Here is a 14468-nt window from a genome sequence, read left to right as displayed (position 1 = left end):
ACAGCTAGGTGAGAAATGCTCTGTTAGCTTGTTTGCTTCCTTCATTGTCCCTCATTATATGTCCTCGCTTGGATTGCTGTGCTCCTCTCCCTGTTCCAGGACACATTTACCACTGTTCCCAAGAGCAACGTATTGCTTCACACTCCACTTCACAGACAGCTTGGGAATGCTCCTTTGCCTCTTGGGACTGCTACTAAGTTACACTGACCACCATTCTTTTCTTGCACTTCCATTTTGCAAAAGGACTACAATCTGTTGCATCTTTCCAGCCTTCTTCTACAGGGGTAGGGTTTAAGCTTCCTCTCATTGCACTGTCTCACTTCAAAGAGTTTTTTCTTTTATCTACTGCCCTGTTCATGTTAATCTCTCTCCTAGTAAATTGACTTCAGGTAGCTGATAACCAGTAGTACCAAAGCTATTCTGCAGCCCTTTTCTCACATCAACTCCTATCAGAAAGATTTAGGTTGGATTTAGGTTGGATTTTATACTTTCTGGAACACAGAGTTTTCCATATCAGTCAGGAGTCTCCTTTGTGATCCCCATTTAGTTGTACAGGAACATACAGAAGCTGGAGATTTCCAGGGGGAAATACAGGGCTTAGTGTTCCTCATGGTGGGTGCAGGGAACTGGGAGGAAGAAAGAAATATGTGGTCCCAAAGATCTCCCAGAACAGGGAGATATCCTGGTTCTCATGCACCTCTAAGAGAAAGATCCCTGGGTGCTACAGAGGGAAGATACATGGCCAGCTCTCTGTAGAAACCACCCAGGTGACAAATTAGCAACTAGTCTTTCCCTGTACTGCTGCAACACAGAACCCCATGTAATTTCCAGCTCTCTCTACACTCATCCTCACACAGTCCTTTAGGTTATCATCACAGCAGTCAAACCACATGGCTCTCATTCTCCAAGCCAGCATTAGGGGCCAGGGCGAGGGGAGTCACATATGCCAATCATGCTTCTACATCCATTTTGCACGCAGCTCTACACAATATACAGACACTTTTATATACATATATCTTTATATAATATGCTATATTAATTTGTATCTTTCTTTACAGCAATATTAGTTTAGAACTTTCATACATAGGTACAAAAAGTCACATGAGAATGGCACATGAAGAGTGCTCAAGTTTCCTTATTGTCTTCATGCTGGGGCAATTCTGAGCAGGGATCCAGCAGGTGCATTCCTAGGAGGGGCAGTAACATCTTGTTTGAGTGCAGGAACATGGACTCCTTTGCTTCTTCCCCAGGAACGGCATATGAAGTCTCTCTAAATCCCATGGCCCGGAGTTAGAGCTGCTCTGGGTTAGGTCAAAAAGTCTTTTCTCCCTTAATGCAAAGGCTCTGAACTGTAAAGACTCAGGAAAAATGAAAGCATTCATTAGTAATTTCCCTGGTCTGACTTGCCTCAGCACTTACGCAAAAATGTGAAAGAAGTAGGCAGTAGGCCTTTCCTATGGGCAGAGGCATTAATTCGTATCAAAGGAGAAGGAAGGGGAAGGAGAAAGGATAGAATTATACACAAACGTTTTGAATAACAACAGTTATTTTCCAAAGCCTGTTCCAAATGTGAGGGTCGGAAGGCCCTGTTGAAACAAAATCGGTGTTCTGTAATACTGACTCAGGTGTCACTGCTCCACCGAAAGGGGCGTGCAACGAGAGGGAGCGTACAGATGATAGAGATAGTCGCCTGGGCACCTCCAATCTCCCAGCTGCACATGCACAGCAGCATTGCCTGAGCGGCCAGGCAGGCAGCTAAAGTGACAGGACACACCAGCAAACAGCCAAGCTCGCTGAAAGGTCAGCAGCATCCCACTGCTGGTGCCCAGCATTCTGAACATGCAGATGGTGTGGTGCATCTTACCACTGATAAGCCACATGCTTGGTTTTCTCTTGGCTGCTTAATAAAGCTTATCACCAGAATGGAGGTTTCAGGCTCTGACTTAGAGGGGACCTCTCCAGCTTTAATAGCAGCAGCATGGGATAGGGTCCAGACCTCCAGAGTGCTTTGGCTGCAGATGTCACTTCTCCACAAGACAGTGGCCACCAGCAGGTGCCTCAGACATACTGCTGTGTCATAGTGGTCCATCAACCACATGTCTAATGTGATCACTTTGCATGCACACCGCACACAAAGTGTGCATTACAATAGGACAGACCAAGCAGACAATTGCCAATAACCCTGTCTGAATGCTGAGAAACATGCATGCTACTTGAGAGACAGGAGATGCCCTTCTAATTCTACCCCTCGTATGAGATACCTCTCCTTTGGACCATCAAAAATTCACATAGACCATGAGGGACAGCAGAGCAGTGGATTCCCAGTGTAAATTGATGGAGGATTTGTCTGCATTCCATTATATTTACTTTTGTAAAATCATTCACGCTAGTGGCATAGTAACCATCTCCCCATCTCCTGGGCTCAGTGAGTGGGAGGACCTCTTGCATAAGAGAAAGGCAAAACGGAGGAGGATATGGTCATGTTAGCAGAGGATTCACACACAGTGGTAACAGCAGCAAAAAATGCCCAACCCACCAACATCAGAGCCTGGCTTTGGAAGATCAGGGTTCCATAGCCATACTGAATGCAGTTCATTACACCAGAAATACAATGGACAGTTTAGACACAGTAAGTTCCTTTAATTAATAATTCTTGCAGAACAGGGCCAGCGCTCAAACAGGGGCCATTTTGCTCATTATGATTCCTGCTGGTATTCAGCAGGTTGTTCAAGTATAGAACTGCAGTTAGCTAGACATGGCACATGTTAAAGCAGTGTTACCTTCCTCTGGGGCATCAGGAACTGCCTTTGCCCAGGACAAGATCACAAACTAGACAAATGAAGCAGAATGACTGACCTCATGGACACAAGGAGGAGACCAGCTTCAGACAAGTCAGGCTTTGCCATTGGCACTTTAAGACAACCTGAGGGAGCATGGAACAGTGAAAACACCTGGCAAAGCCTAACAGATTGGGAAACAGGGACTACCAGTGGCAGCAAGAGTGGGGCAATCAGCACCTAATCCTTACACCACTTTTCCTCCCCCTTCCAATATAGGAGCAATGTGTGGAAGTGAGGAAAAGAATCTTGTGGACCTGGTGTTCTGTCCAAAGCAGGGTCCTTGCACCTCAAACCAATGGGAAGCAAAGGCACAACATAAACACAAACCAAAACAGACAAAGAAAGTTACATCAATGGAGACAACAAAGTGCTTAAAAACAACTGTGTACATTTCCTGATGTCTCCTAGTACTGCCACTTCCTTTGAAAAAGAATATAACTGGCAACTTAATTTGCTCTCTCTCTGGTTTTGTTCTAAATTTCCAGTGTATGATCTTCAGTGGCCACAGTTCATGCCATCAGTACCCCCATCCCCTCCTCCTGCTCAGGGAACAAAGTGCAATGACTCCAAGAAAAGCAAGGGGCATGAATTCAATAGGGAGATGCTGAAGAGGAAACCCCCCATAGTGGCATGTGGAGACAGGAAAGGAGGCAAGGCAGCAGGCTGCTTCCAGCACAACCACCTCATCACGAGAACCAAGAACTCCACCATGAGCCACACGCTAAAAACAATACTCTGCTGCAGACACTTCATAGGCTGTGGTTATACATTACAAGGTCTCCTTTCTAGGGTACACATCAGAATTGCAGTCATATGGGATTTGCAGAGATTGGTATTTGGGTTTCAGGCTTGTCCACTGCCTTGATATGGTTTCCTACCATTTTATGTTGCAGCAAAGCCCTTCCTCTAAAAATGGGGTCTAAAACACTAATCAAATCAAATAGAAACTGGCATCCCATGGGATGACCCCAACATGTCACCCCCCACACCCCTCTTTCAGGACAGCATGTGCCAGTGGTAGTTTGGTAACATAATAAGGGGACCTCGTGGGTGGAAAGGAAACATAATTAGCACATATAAGACTTGGTTCCTAGAGAGATTCTCTCTTCGGGCTTGGAGACAGAGTGAAAGAAAGATTAAAATAATCCATTTCCCCAAGCATGTCTGTCTCAGAGCAGTATGATTTAGTGACTTGAGTACAGGCTTGGGAACCAGGAATTCCCAGATCCTGATGTGGACTGACTGACCTTAGGCAAGCCTCAGCATCTCCTTCTTGCTTTCCTCATCTGTAAAATCCTTGCCTACCTCACATCAAGACAGTTAAGGATCAGTCAGTCACCACTTGAGTGATGAAATATAACTCATCTCCCAGGGGACAACACAGAAGGGAACCCAAGGTCAAGATGTGGTCCTTTTGTCAGTTGAGCTGTGCAGCTGACTATAAGGAGTCTTTATCTGGACATAAATAAGAGGATACAAACTGCTCCAGCTCAGAAAAGCAACGATGAGATTTTTAATTCTAGGACTGCTACTGAAAAGGATGTACAGAGCTTCTGGTACAGACTGGGCATTCTCACATACAGGAGACCAAAGGAGAGAGGCCTGTGAAAAACAGTAACTGGATTTCTAGCCTTTATATGGGCTTAAGGTGAGCTGTGCATGCTACAGTGAAAAAACTCATGTTGTATCTTGGGGGGGTGGGGGTGTTAAATAACTATATTCATTTTCCTTATTTAATGATGTATGTACCTTACCGTACTATTGCATAGTGTCTAGCATGTTAGTAGTGTTTATATTATAAAGTCTGTCTATTTTGCTTCAGGTTTTTCTTCTATGCTAGACCCTCAGGCTTAATGCACTTCATCCATTTTTTTTTGTAACTTTGCTCTTGTAACTCTTGTTGTTAAGGCCTTATAGAAAAGGAGCTTATAGAAAACAGTTATTTATTTCCACTATCACTGAGAAGAAGTGGGGGTCATTGTCCCTCTACTCTCAAAACTTACAGAAGTTGAGTTTGAAAGGCAAGAGTCATCTGCTGAAAAAGCAGTGCTGACCATGGAGATGAACCCAAGCTTGCTGGGCTGCCCTACCACGCAGCAGCAAGGTCAGGACTTAGCTATAGTAGGCAGTAGTCAAAGTACACAAGGTGCTTATATGTATGATACGTGCTGAGGGTGTGGAAATATCACAGGGTACTCTTATTTCAGGCTAACCCACAGAGCTACACCAGATTTCTGGACTTGTTTGTGCTACACGTAAAACCTGCAGAGGAAATCAGGTACATTTTGCATAGGCAGGGTGCATTTTGTTACTTGTTTTGTTAATGGCAGGGTGTGAAGCATGCATTAGTGATCCGGAAAGGAGAGCCAGCAAACAGGGGCAATGTAGGCAGGTGAAAAAAATATATATTTACGTCAAACTAAACTAGGGAAGCCTGGAAAGCAATTTAAAGTGGATTTAACCAAGAATGACTGGAAAGGAGTAACATATTCTATCACATGCAAAGTAACAGCTTTATATTATCTTGAAATTAGCTTGGATTACTGCCAAGTAATAGGCATTATAAGGAATATTCTGAACCTCTCATACACCTTACTGGGCTCTAAATTAAGATGTAAAATTCAGGAGGGACACTGGTATTATTGCAGGTAATTCAATGAAGACCCCTGCTCAGTGCCCACTGGCAGTAAAAACAGCACACAAAACAGTAGACTGCATAAAGAATGGGACAGGGAAAGGCACTGACAACATTATGGAATAACATTTTATAAGTCAATGGGATGCTTCCCAGGAATCTCGCATGCATTCATAGTTACCCTAACTCCCAGGACAGAGTAAGAAATTAATGATGTGGCAGGAATGACCAGAGGCATGAAGATACTTCCATATTGAAAGGGTTCAATTAAAAATATCAGGCTGCTTCAGTTTAGACAAAAGGCAAATCAGAAGGGGACATGATATACAGAACTGTTAAAAGCTGGGAGAAGGCATTCCTGTTCGTCCTTTGTAACAAGTATAAGATGTTCATTAACACCGTCAGAGAACAAATTTAGAAGGATACAAATAAAATCCGTTTTTATACAACATTAATTTAGCCTGCAGAACTTCTTGCTACAAGGTATGACAGGGGCCAAGAACTTCACAGAATTCAAAAGAAGAATGGGCATTTACTTGAATAAGGAGAACATTTGAAGTTTTGTTAGATGACAGAAAAAGTCCAAAAGGAGCAATAAGAGAAAGAGCCCTGTGTTTCAGGATGAGTCAGACTTGAAAGGAGGGGACAAGCAAGTAACTTCCCAATATGTCAGTAAATGCCTGCTCTAGTATTTCTTGCACTCTCCTCTGAAGCAGCTGCAGCCATCCAGTGCCTACTCCCAGGGTCAGAGATAGGGTACTAGCCTAGATAGAGCACTGGTCTGCCAAGGTAATGTCTTTGTTCTTGTGTATATTTTCCTTTGAAGGAGGTACTGATTGAAGCAAGGAAATAAGTCAGGTTGCTTGTGGGGAAAAAGCCCACAGCAGCATCTATTTCATATCCATTGTGTCATGTTTAGTGGCTTCCCTTCTCTCTCATGCTCCTTTGGTGTTTGGTTACAATGCACACTCCTCTGTTCTTTCTGGATTAATTAAATATTTGTATTTAATGTCTAATTGCAGATTGGGCCCTTAGATGCTATTATAATACAAATTAATGCAACTAATAGCTGATGGGCTTAGAAATGGAAGTCTGTGGAATACATCATCATTTGTATTTCTACCCTCAGGCGTATTTTTGCAATTTAAGTCATCTGAGAACATCATATCTGATATAACTACCATTCTCTTCCAAATAAAGTTAAAAGAGAAATAAAAAGGAGTTGTGAATTTAAACAGGGTCCAAATCAGGAGGCAGAAGCAATGGCTTAAATATCAAATACCCAGAGCCAATATTGCTAAGTTCTGGGCACTGAAGGCAAGACTTTTCAGGATGGGAATCTAACAAGGGGAGAGGGTGGGCAAAAGGTGCAGGAGTTAGGAATCCCAGACAAAGGTCAGATGGGTGGGATGGAGTCAGCACCGGGCATATGGGATGGCCCAAGAATGTGGATTGGGGTACTAGCACCTCATGATAAGGTAACTTAACCTTCTGAAGAGCCAAGAAAGAAAAGGGGAGCAAAGAGTGGCAAGAGAAAGTGATGGTCCCAAACTGAAAGTGCACCACCCCAGAGAAGGAGGGGAGATGTAAAACCTTGAGGCAGATTCTGTCTTTTGGTTCCATGTTTGTATAGTACATAACACAGGAGGGAACTGATCTGCAACTGGGACACAGACAGTACCTGCCAAAACCAAAGAGTAATTTAAAAAGCTATCGCATGCTAAAGCCAAGCTGCTTTAAGGGCTTGATCTAAATGCATTACTATAAATAGTCTTTCCAGTGAGTGCAATGGCTTGGGATCAGGTCTCCAGCACAGCCTAACATTTGTGTGCATATGCAAAAGCAAGAACGAGACCTCTCTGCCAGAGTTTTCTAAGGCAGAGCCAGAGACCTTCTCTCTGACTCAAAAGAACTGAGTTAAAGCTGTGTTCCTACAACAGCTTAAAGCTTCCTGCAATGTTCTCAGTTGTTCCAGAGGTTGCATTCCATTAGTTTGCTGAGGGTTTAAAGATAAAATGCAGTGTGTGACGTCTCATTATAATTCAGCTAACTAGAAAGTGTCTAACCAAGGGCATTGCTTTGTGGGTCTCTTTGGCAAAGCTGTGTTGATGTACAGAGTTTCACATGATCTATTTTAAGGTGCACGAAACCCAGCCTCTGAGCTCCAATATCTAGGTGCCCTCCACTCCAATCCTTCATCAGAAGGATACTGCAGTACCAATTGCCCCATCTGGGATGGAAGGCATGGGTGTGGCAATGAACTGATTGGCACTATGAACTGCTTAGCTGCTGTCCAGTGAGTCAGGTACATCAGATTGCACCTTCTGTACTGCCCCGCTCAGTGTGACACCCCGCTGAGATTTCACTGGAATTTCCAAATGTTGAAAGGCACAAGAGTGCTGCACAGGAGCTGAAGGATAAGAACCAGCAGCCAAGCAATTAAGGAACCTGAAAAAGCGACATGTTTGAGACAACTGCACATTGGGGTGGAAAAAGGGCGAGAAAGGAAACTGCAGCATGACATACATGTGGAGGAGGTAGCCAAGGGCTTGGCATTACATTCTAAAACTGACTAATCGGATACATTCTTTTAAGGTGCAAAGAGAGGCTAGGTTTTGCAAGTGCTTCCTATAAAGCATAAAGTTGATGGGGGTGAAGATAAATGTTTCCTTAGAAATGGCCAGTATAAGGTGTACATGGGCATCCTTCATTCAGAGACTGTGGGATTACTTTGGGAGGGCCAATGACTGCAAATAATCCTGGTTTCTCAGGAGGGGACAGAAGAAAATAGCTACTCCTGCTAAAGTATGCAGCTTTGCTAACTGGCCTCTTTCATACCTCTACTCCCCTTCTCCAGTGGTCAGTGGCAACCCTGGATCATCAGATATCGCCTATTCCTATGCTACTCAGAAGAAGCCCAGTAATCACAGACCACAAAATGGGAAGCAAAACTGTATTTGTGTCCCTTTCAGATACAACTCTAATGGCTCTGACAACGGAGACTGTCAAATACATACCCACACACTCACCAAAGGAAACCATGGATCAGTGCCCACAACAGTGTCAATTCCCTAGTGCAGTGCTGTGACCTCTTAGCCAAAAATCAGGTCACTATGGAAATCGTAACACAATAACAAGACTTTCACTGACAGATGGCCTTGTCACATGGACACTTAGCGTGCGTTTTATTTAGATCGTAGTGAGCATTACTGTGCCATACTAAACATTAAAACGTGTTCTGAGCTGTCACATGGTAACGCTTACTACACTCTGCCAGCCTGCATGCTTTATAGGGAGCTCTCATGAGCTGTCTCTCTGCTGCTGGCAGGAAGTGGAGGGCAGCATAGAAAAATCAAGCCCAGAGGAGGGCACCACCCTGCTAGTACCTCAGGACCAGAATCAGTTTGAGATTCCAGTGAGATCCCAGAGTTGGGACCAACAATCAGCTGATTGTCAGTCTCAGCCCTAGGACTGCACCAGAACTGGTTGGAGAATCTGGTGTGGTCCCAGGGCTGGGACCCAAAGTCAGCAGGATGACGTGCTACTTAATATGATCTGGAGCTACTTCTCCTACAAAAAGTCCTAACTTTCCTACAACATGAATGCACTTGGCAAGTTTTACTGCTTGAATATGAGGTGGCTCATGGTTTAAGTACAATTAACATGTCCTAAGTATAATGTTCGACAAGGCCCAGAGCAGCAATTCAAACCCCTAATTTATGAGAGTCTGGCTCCTAATTTCATGTAATCTCCCCATCTAGGGCACAGGCTCCCCCTAACAACAGCAGATTGATTGAGACAAGCAACAGCCCTGTATCCTAACACCAATCTAGCCAACAGGGACTGAGGCAATTCCTTCACTGATGTTTGTAAAGTGCTTTGAAAATATAAAGCGCTAGATAAGTGCTAAGTGTTATCACTGCCCGCCTGTCTGAGAAAGACAGGAATGGACTTTCTCTCTCTTCAAGCTAGCACACTGCTCCAGCAGTGTCTCAGGCCCTTTCCACAATACAGGCTCGTCAGCAGCCAGTCTGTAGGAGTGAGTTTAGCTTGCTACTTTCCCATATCCCTAAATCTTGCACACACCCGACTCTATTCTAACACTACACTTTATTGTAATGCCCTCCTGATATTAAATCTCTTACTCATTTATCTCTACCCATTCATTCTCACTCTGTGTTTGCAATGGAGGATGATATTAACACAACCGATCTTGTCTGGGTTCCAGAACCGTTCATGCTGTCAGCATAATACTGGCTAACAGCTGCCTCAGTCAGCAAAGGGAACACAATGCACTGCTCTTTTTTGGAGGGCCTATATAAAAAAGCAACTTGTTGTTGCTCAGAAAGAAATAAACTATTAAAAAAGAGAGTTGCTTTGAATCCAGTGGGCATTCTTCCTCCTGACCCTAATAATTTTAAGGTCATATTTTGGTCTCAACTAATGAGCCGGGTAAAAATGTTTAGTGTTAATAAGTTAAAACTCCTGCATTTCCAAAAGCTAAGTACTTCACAGTAGAGAAAGGGGAATTCATCCTATACAAAGTTGTAAGACTAGACACAAGCCTCTGGGACATGCACAATTCAGCATTACCATACACCTTCTGAAATCTTACATTAAAGAAGAGCAGGTGTAAAAAAAGCTAGTGTTCTGATTTGATAGCATTTTACACCATCTCTTTGCTCTGTGTTTATACAGCACCCAGCACACAGGGCCCTGGCCCCTACTCTTCTCTTGTATAATGGGGATGACATTCTGGGAAATGTGGAATTCTCCTCAGTGTAGAAATTCCACAGCTAAGAGTATGTAATATGGGGGCATTTTATAGCAGTATCAAACAGAAGTCTGTTTCTAGTAAAAAAGGCAAAGCCCTAGACAATAGACTGATTCTGCTGAGTTTGGATATGAAGGTATTTTGTAAGTTAAAAGACTCTTGTAGACAATAGTAGATTTTAACTTTCTAAGAAGGAAGTTTCTCTCCCACTTCCATCATCAACAAATTCCTGCCATTAAATAGAGCCACCAGGCTACCCTGGGTTCTGGAGTTCTGCACCGCAGGACTGGTTGCTTAGACAGTTTTATTAATGACATATTGGGGCTTTTTAATGAGTTATTGTGCAGTAGGGTGAAGCTGATGAACCCTTGTGGGAAGCCAGGATGAAGGATGCATGCAGTTTCCCCACGGGCTTAGATCAAAGGGTTTCTCCTACCACCCTGTTTCCTCTTTAAAACAGGGGGTTTTAAAACAGCACTTCCTGTCCACCTCACTCTCCCCCCAGCCCCCAAATAGAGTGAATGGCCCTGGAAAGGGAGTGTGAACGTTCTTCTTGCTCAGAGAGAGCTTCCCTGTTTGGTCAATAAATACCTTCCAAATAGCTTTAGCAGCTCTGTAAACATACATGAGATTTCAAGTATGTTAAGGTTAGGTTAGTTAAGGTTCATCTTTTCCCTGAACTCCAATGGCAGAGACCGGCACTGACCTACGATGACCGTACCGGTAGTCTGAGGACTGAGAAGGCTTCCAGGCACCACAGGGACATGGTGAATAATGTTGGGTTCTGGAAGCCTCTGAAATACTGAAAACTGGATTAACCTGACCCATCCGTGCACTATTGAGATGAGAATCCTGTGAGTCTTTTGATGGGGGTGTTGCCAGTTCGGAATGGTTTGGGGAGCTGTGAAGAGGTGACGGAGGGGCCTCCTGCTGGTGAAGGAGGGAATGCAGCAGAGGCCTGATGCTCTCCAGTACCACAGGTTTTCTTTCTTCTCAGAAGAAGCCAAGTAGTCACTGAACAGAGGTAATCAGGGGAGCGAAAACACACAGTGCCAGCCTGAGTCTCGCTGCACCCGGTCAGGGAAGGGGTGGCTGCATTCCCCTGGAATAACAGCCCCAATGGCTTTAAAACAGGAGAGAGGGTCTTACAAAAGACAAACACCATGAAAGGGCAATGAATTGGTGTCTGGGTCTGACATGATGTGTTAGTGCAATAGGGCCCAAAGTCACAATCCACTCACTACTGGAACCACTGAAATGGTAACAGCAAAGTGATCCACCCCCCTTGCTTCTGATCCACTAGCTCCCCAGGGAATCAATCCCCTAACTTCAGCAGACACCCTGGAGCAGGAAATCCGACTCCCATACCTCAGCAAGTACCCCCCCCGCCCCGATTTAATCAGAAAGACTGAGGTAGGGAAACCAAACATCTAACTTCAGTGAATGAGACCCTCTTAGTGTAGCAGGCTTTGCCAGGCAGCGCTTCATCTCCCAAATGTAAGTGCATGACCAAGGCGTGGACTCCATCCTCCTGACAGCAGAGTGCCACTGGCCTAGCACCCCAAAGGAATGTTTCCAGGTGTCTCCCCTGATCCTGAACTGCCCAACGACCAGCTCCTCCAAGTGTTATCCCAGCATTCAGCTGACGGGATTGGCTCAGAGCCTCCCCCTCCTCTCCTGCACTAGAGGGCTGAGATCATGAGGTCCTCCTGCTTGGTGGGGCTGGTCATGTGACCAGACGGGGTGGAAGTCCGGATTTTGTCAGTGGCCAGGCATTCCTGGCTGCTCATGCCTGTGGGAGTAATGTCCATAAGTTCTCCAGATGAACTCAGAGGGAAGGAAGGTGAGACTGAGATGCCTGAAGAAGGATCAGTTGAGCCTGCGAACAACCTAGGGGGCTTGGGGACCAGGTTGGGCTCATACTGTGCTCTCAGCAGGATCTCCTGATCACTGACAGACTTAGGCATCTCTGCAAAGTCATTGGAGCTATCTGATACCATCATGCAATAGATGTCCTGGAAGGAGCTGCTTTTGCTGTCCAGATTGAAGAGGCTGTCTATAAACTCAGCAAACTCCAGCACTTGTGGACTGGGCACATCAGGGAGCCGTCCATTCTGGAGGGACAGCTCCTCTTGGCCTGTAAAGGAAATTCTGTCCCCTTCGCTGCCAGCCCCTTCCTCGCTGCAGCGTCGCTGGGGGGTAGTGCCACCACTGTTATGCAAGGTCTCAGGGGGCTGTGTCTCCTGTGAATGTTTAGAGAGGCTGTCAGCAGCAAGCAGCTCTGTCCTCGAGCTGAGGGAGGGGTTCTCCTCAGGGATAACGGGGTCTATATAAAAACAGTGCGTCTCATCCTTCTCCATGACAGCATGGAGACTGGGGGAGCCACGGATGCTCCGGAAGCCTGAGGAGCGCCGTGAATCAAAGCTGTAGATGGACTCATTATCAGACAGACTCTCCATGGTGGCCAGAGGAGCACGGCGGTCCTGCAGCTCCACAGACAGGCGCTCCTTGGTATCCAGGAGCAGAAGCTCTACAGGGTCCTTCTGCACAGAAGAAAGGGGCTTGGTCTCATAAAACCCCTCCAAGCTGATTTCAGATTGTGACTTGCTCCTGCAAAGACAAAATACAAATGTGAAGCTGCCATATCCCTCTAAAAAGCAGCAAATCCTGGGTAAGCAAAGGATCAGACACCATCTCTCAGCACTGACATCTCCAGGCTTACTGAGAGTACTTGTGCATCTCCTCTCAGCCCAATCCTATCACATACACTTGCAGTCAATTTCTCACTCTCTATTCCTGCTTCCTTCCAATCTGAAACTGTTGGTTACAACTCTGCCACAAGTTTAGCCTTTTTCTCTTTCCCTTGTCTCTTGACTGGTGCCTGCCCTTTGAGTGGCATTTTTGACGGAGGTATCACTGCTGACAGAACTCCGTAATGCCTTTCATGATGACCATAGGATAGTATGCAACCTATAAGTAATTAAATTTCATGCACTTGTTATCCTTCTTTTGGGAATGAGGAGACTGACAAATAGGGAGACTAAGTGAGTTGTCCAAGGCCTCTCCCCCTCTCCCCACACTTATTACCTTTTCCTACCCTGAACTTTCCCTACATCCCCAGGCTCATCTGCTTCCTTCTCCTCGGTGAATCCCCAGCTTATTACCAGGGCTGTTAAAAAACTACATCACAAGATGGGATGGCCTTTTCAGGGAGGTGGGCTTACTCTGGTAGTGACTAATGATGAAAGGCTCTGAGAAATGTAAAAAAGGGATTGCACAATTCAGCTAAAGGAGGGACGGAGAGAAATTTGCAGGAATTCCTAAGGGTTCTCAATTTCCATGTCTTTCTCACTACTTCGAATGACTCTACTGTGACCTACCTCTGCCTATCTTGGCCAGACGTGCATGTGGCTTCACCTCAAGTTTCTCTATCATCTGAAATCTCAAGAACAGAAGTGCTTCATGGGGACATAAGCTACCCCTCAGATACGACTTCATATCTTCTGTCTCTATCCTTGATTCCCATTTACTCCTACTGCTTAGGATCCTAGTGGCACGCCTGACTTGGACCTGATCTTCTCCTCTCATATCTATTACACCTACAAACTTGCATGTCATCAGTACAACACCATCCACAGAAGCCAATCTCAGTTATGTCTTTTGAAATCAATATACAAGTCTTCACTTCCTCTCCCACTGTCTACTCCAACTCTTCCTCTCTCTGTGGCCTATCCAGGTTCCAGCTCTTCAAATTCTAGCATTGGCAATGTACCCCCAAGCCTTCATACAGGGAAAAAGAAATGTAAGCTTGTTCACTCCCTCTCCTCTAGTGGTGTCCTTAGCTCTCCATGTATTACTGATTCCAAATGAAAATTACCTTTTTTCATAAGTCTCTATAATTTTAATTCAGCTGCCCTCAGTCACTGCCTACTCCAGTCCTCACTCCCTTTGTTCATCTAGCAATAGCTCCTTCCCTGTGCCTCCAAACATCTGACCACCCTCAGAATCATCCCTCCTGCCTCCCTTCCTGGCATCCATACTTTTTCTGTCTCTCTCCCCTCCGTAGGCTTCTGCAATTGCAACAACCCTATTTATGCTGTAGTGTAAATCATTTAGGCAGACACTTTACACCAGGTGCTATAAAAATGAAGGCCTTGTCCTCACCAAGAGAGTCTCACACCCCTCTTATTACTAATCAACACTATTGCATTTACAGGGT

The 14468-nt window shown here is 45.0% G+C and overlaps 1 protein-coding gene across 5 annotated transcripts in view; it reads right to left on the bottom strand.

Annotated features, from left to right (window-relative positions):
- Positions 1 to 1000: 1000 nt before the first annotated feature.
- DAGLA (diacylglycerol lipase alpha) overlaps positions 1001 to 14468 on the bottom strand; it is a 91104-nt gene continuing 77636 nt past the window's right edge. For all 5 annotated transcript variants that reach the window (XM_019485251.2, XM_019485250.2, XM_006270553.4 and 2 more), the window contains one exon: positions 1001 to 12859. In XM_019485251.2, coding sequence (XP_019340796.1) covers positions 11932 to 12859 — 928 coding nt within the window. In that variant the 3' untranslated portion in view covers positions 1001 to 11931. The remainder of the gene's footprint in view (positions 12860 to 14468) is intronic.

Source organism: Alligator mississippiensis, chromosome 2 (genome assembly GCF_030867095.1).
Source record: "Alligator mississippiensis isolate rAllMis1 chromosome 2, rAllMis1, whole genome shotgun sequence".
Lineage (NCBI taxonomy): Eukaryota > Metazoa > Chordata > Crocodylia > Alligatoridae > Alligator > Alligator mississippiensis.
This window is presented reverse-complemented; position numbering and strand designations above follow the sequence as displayed.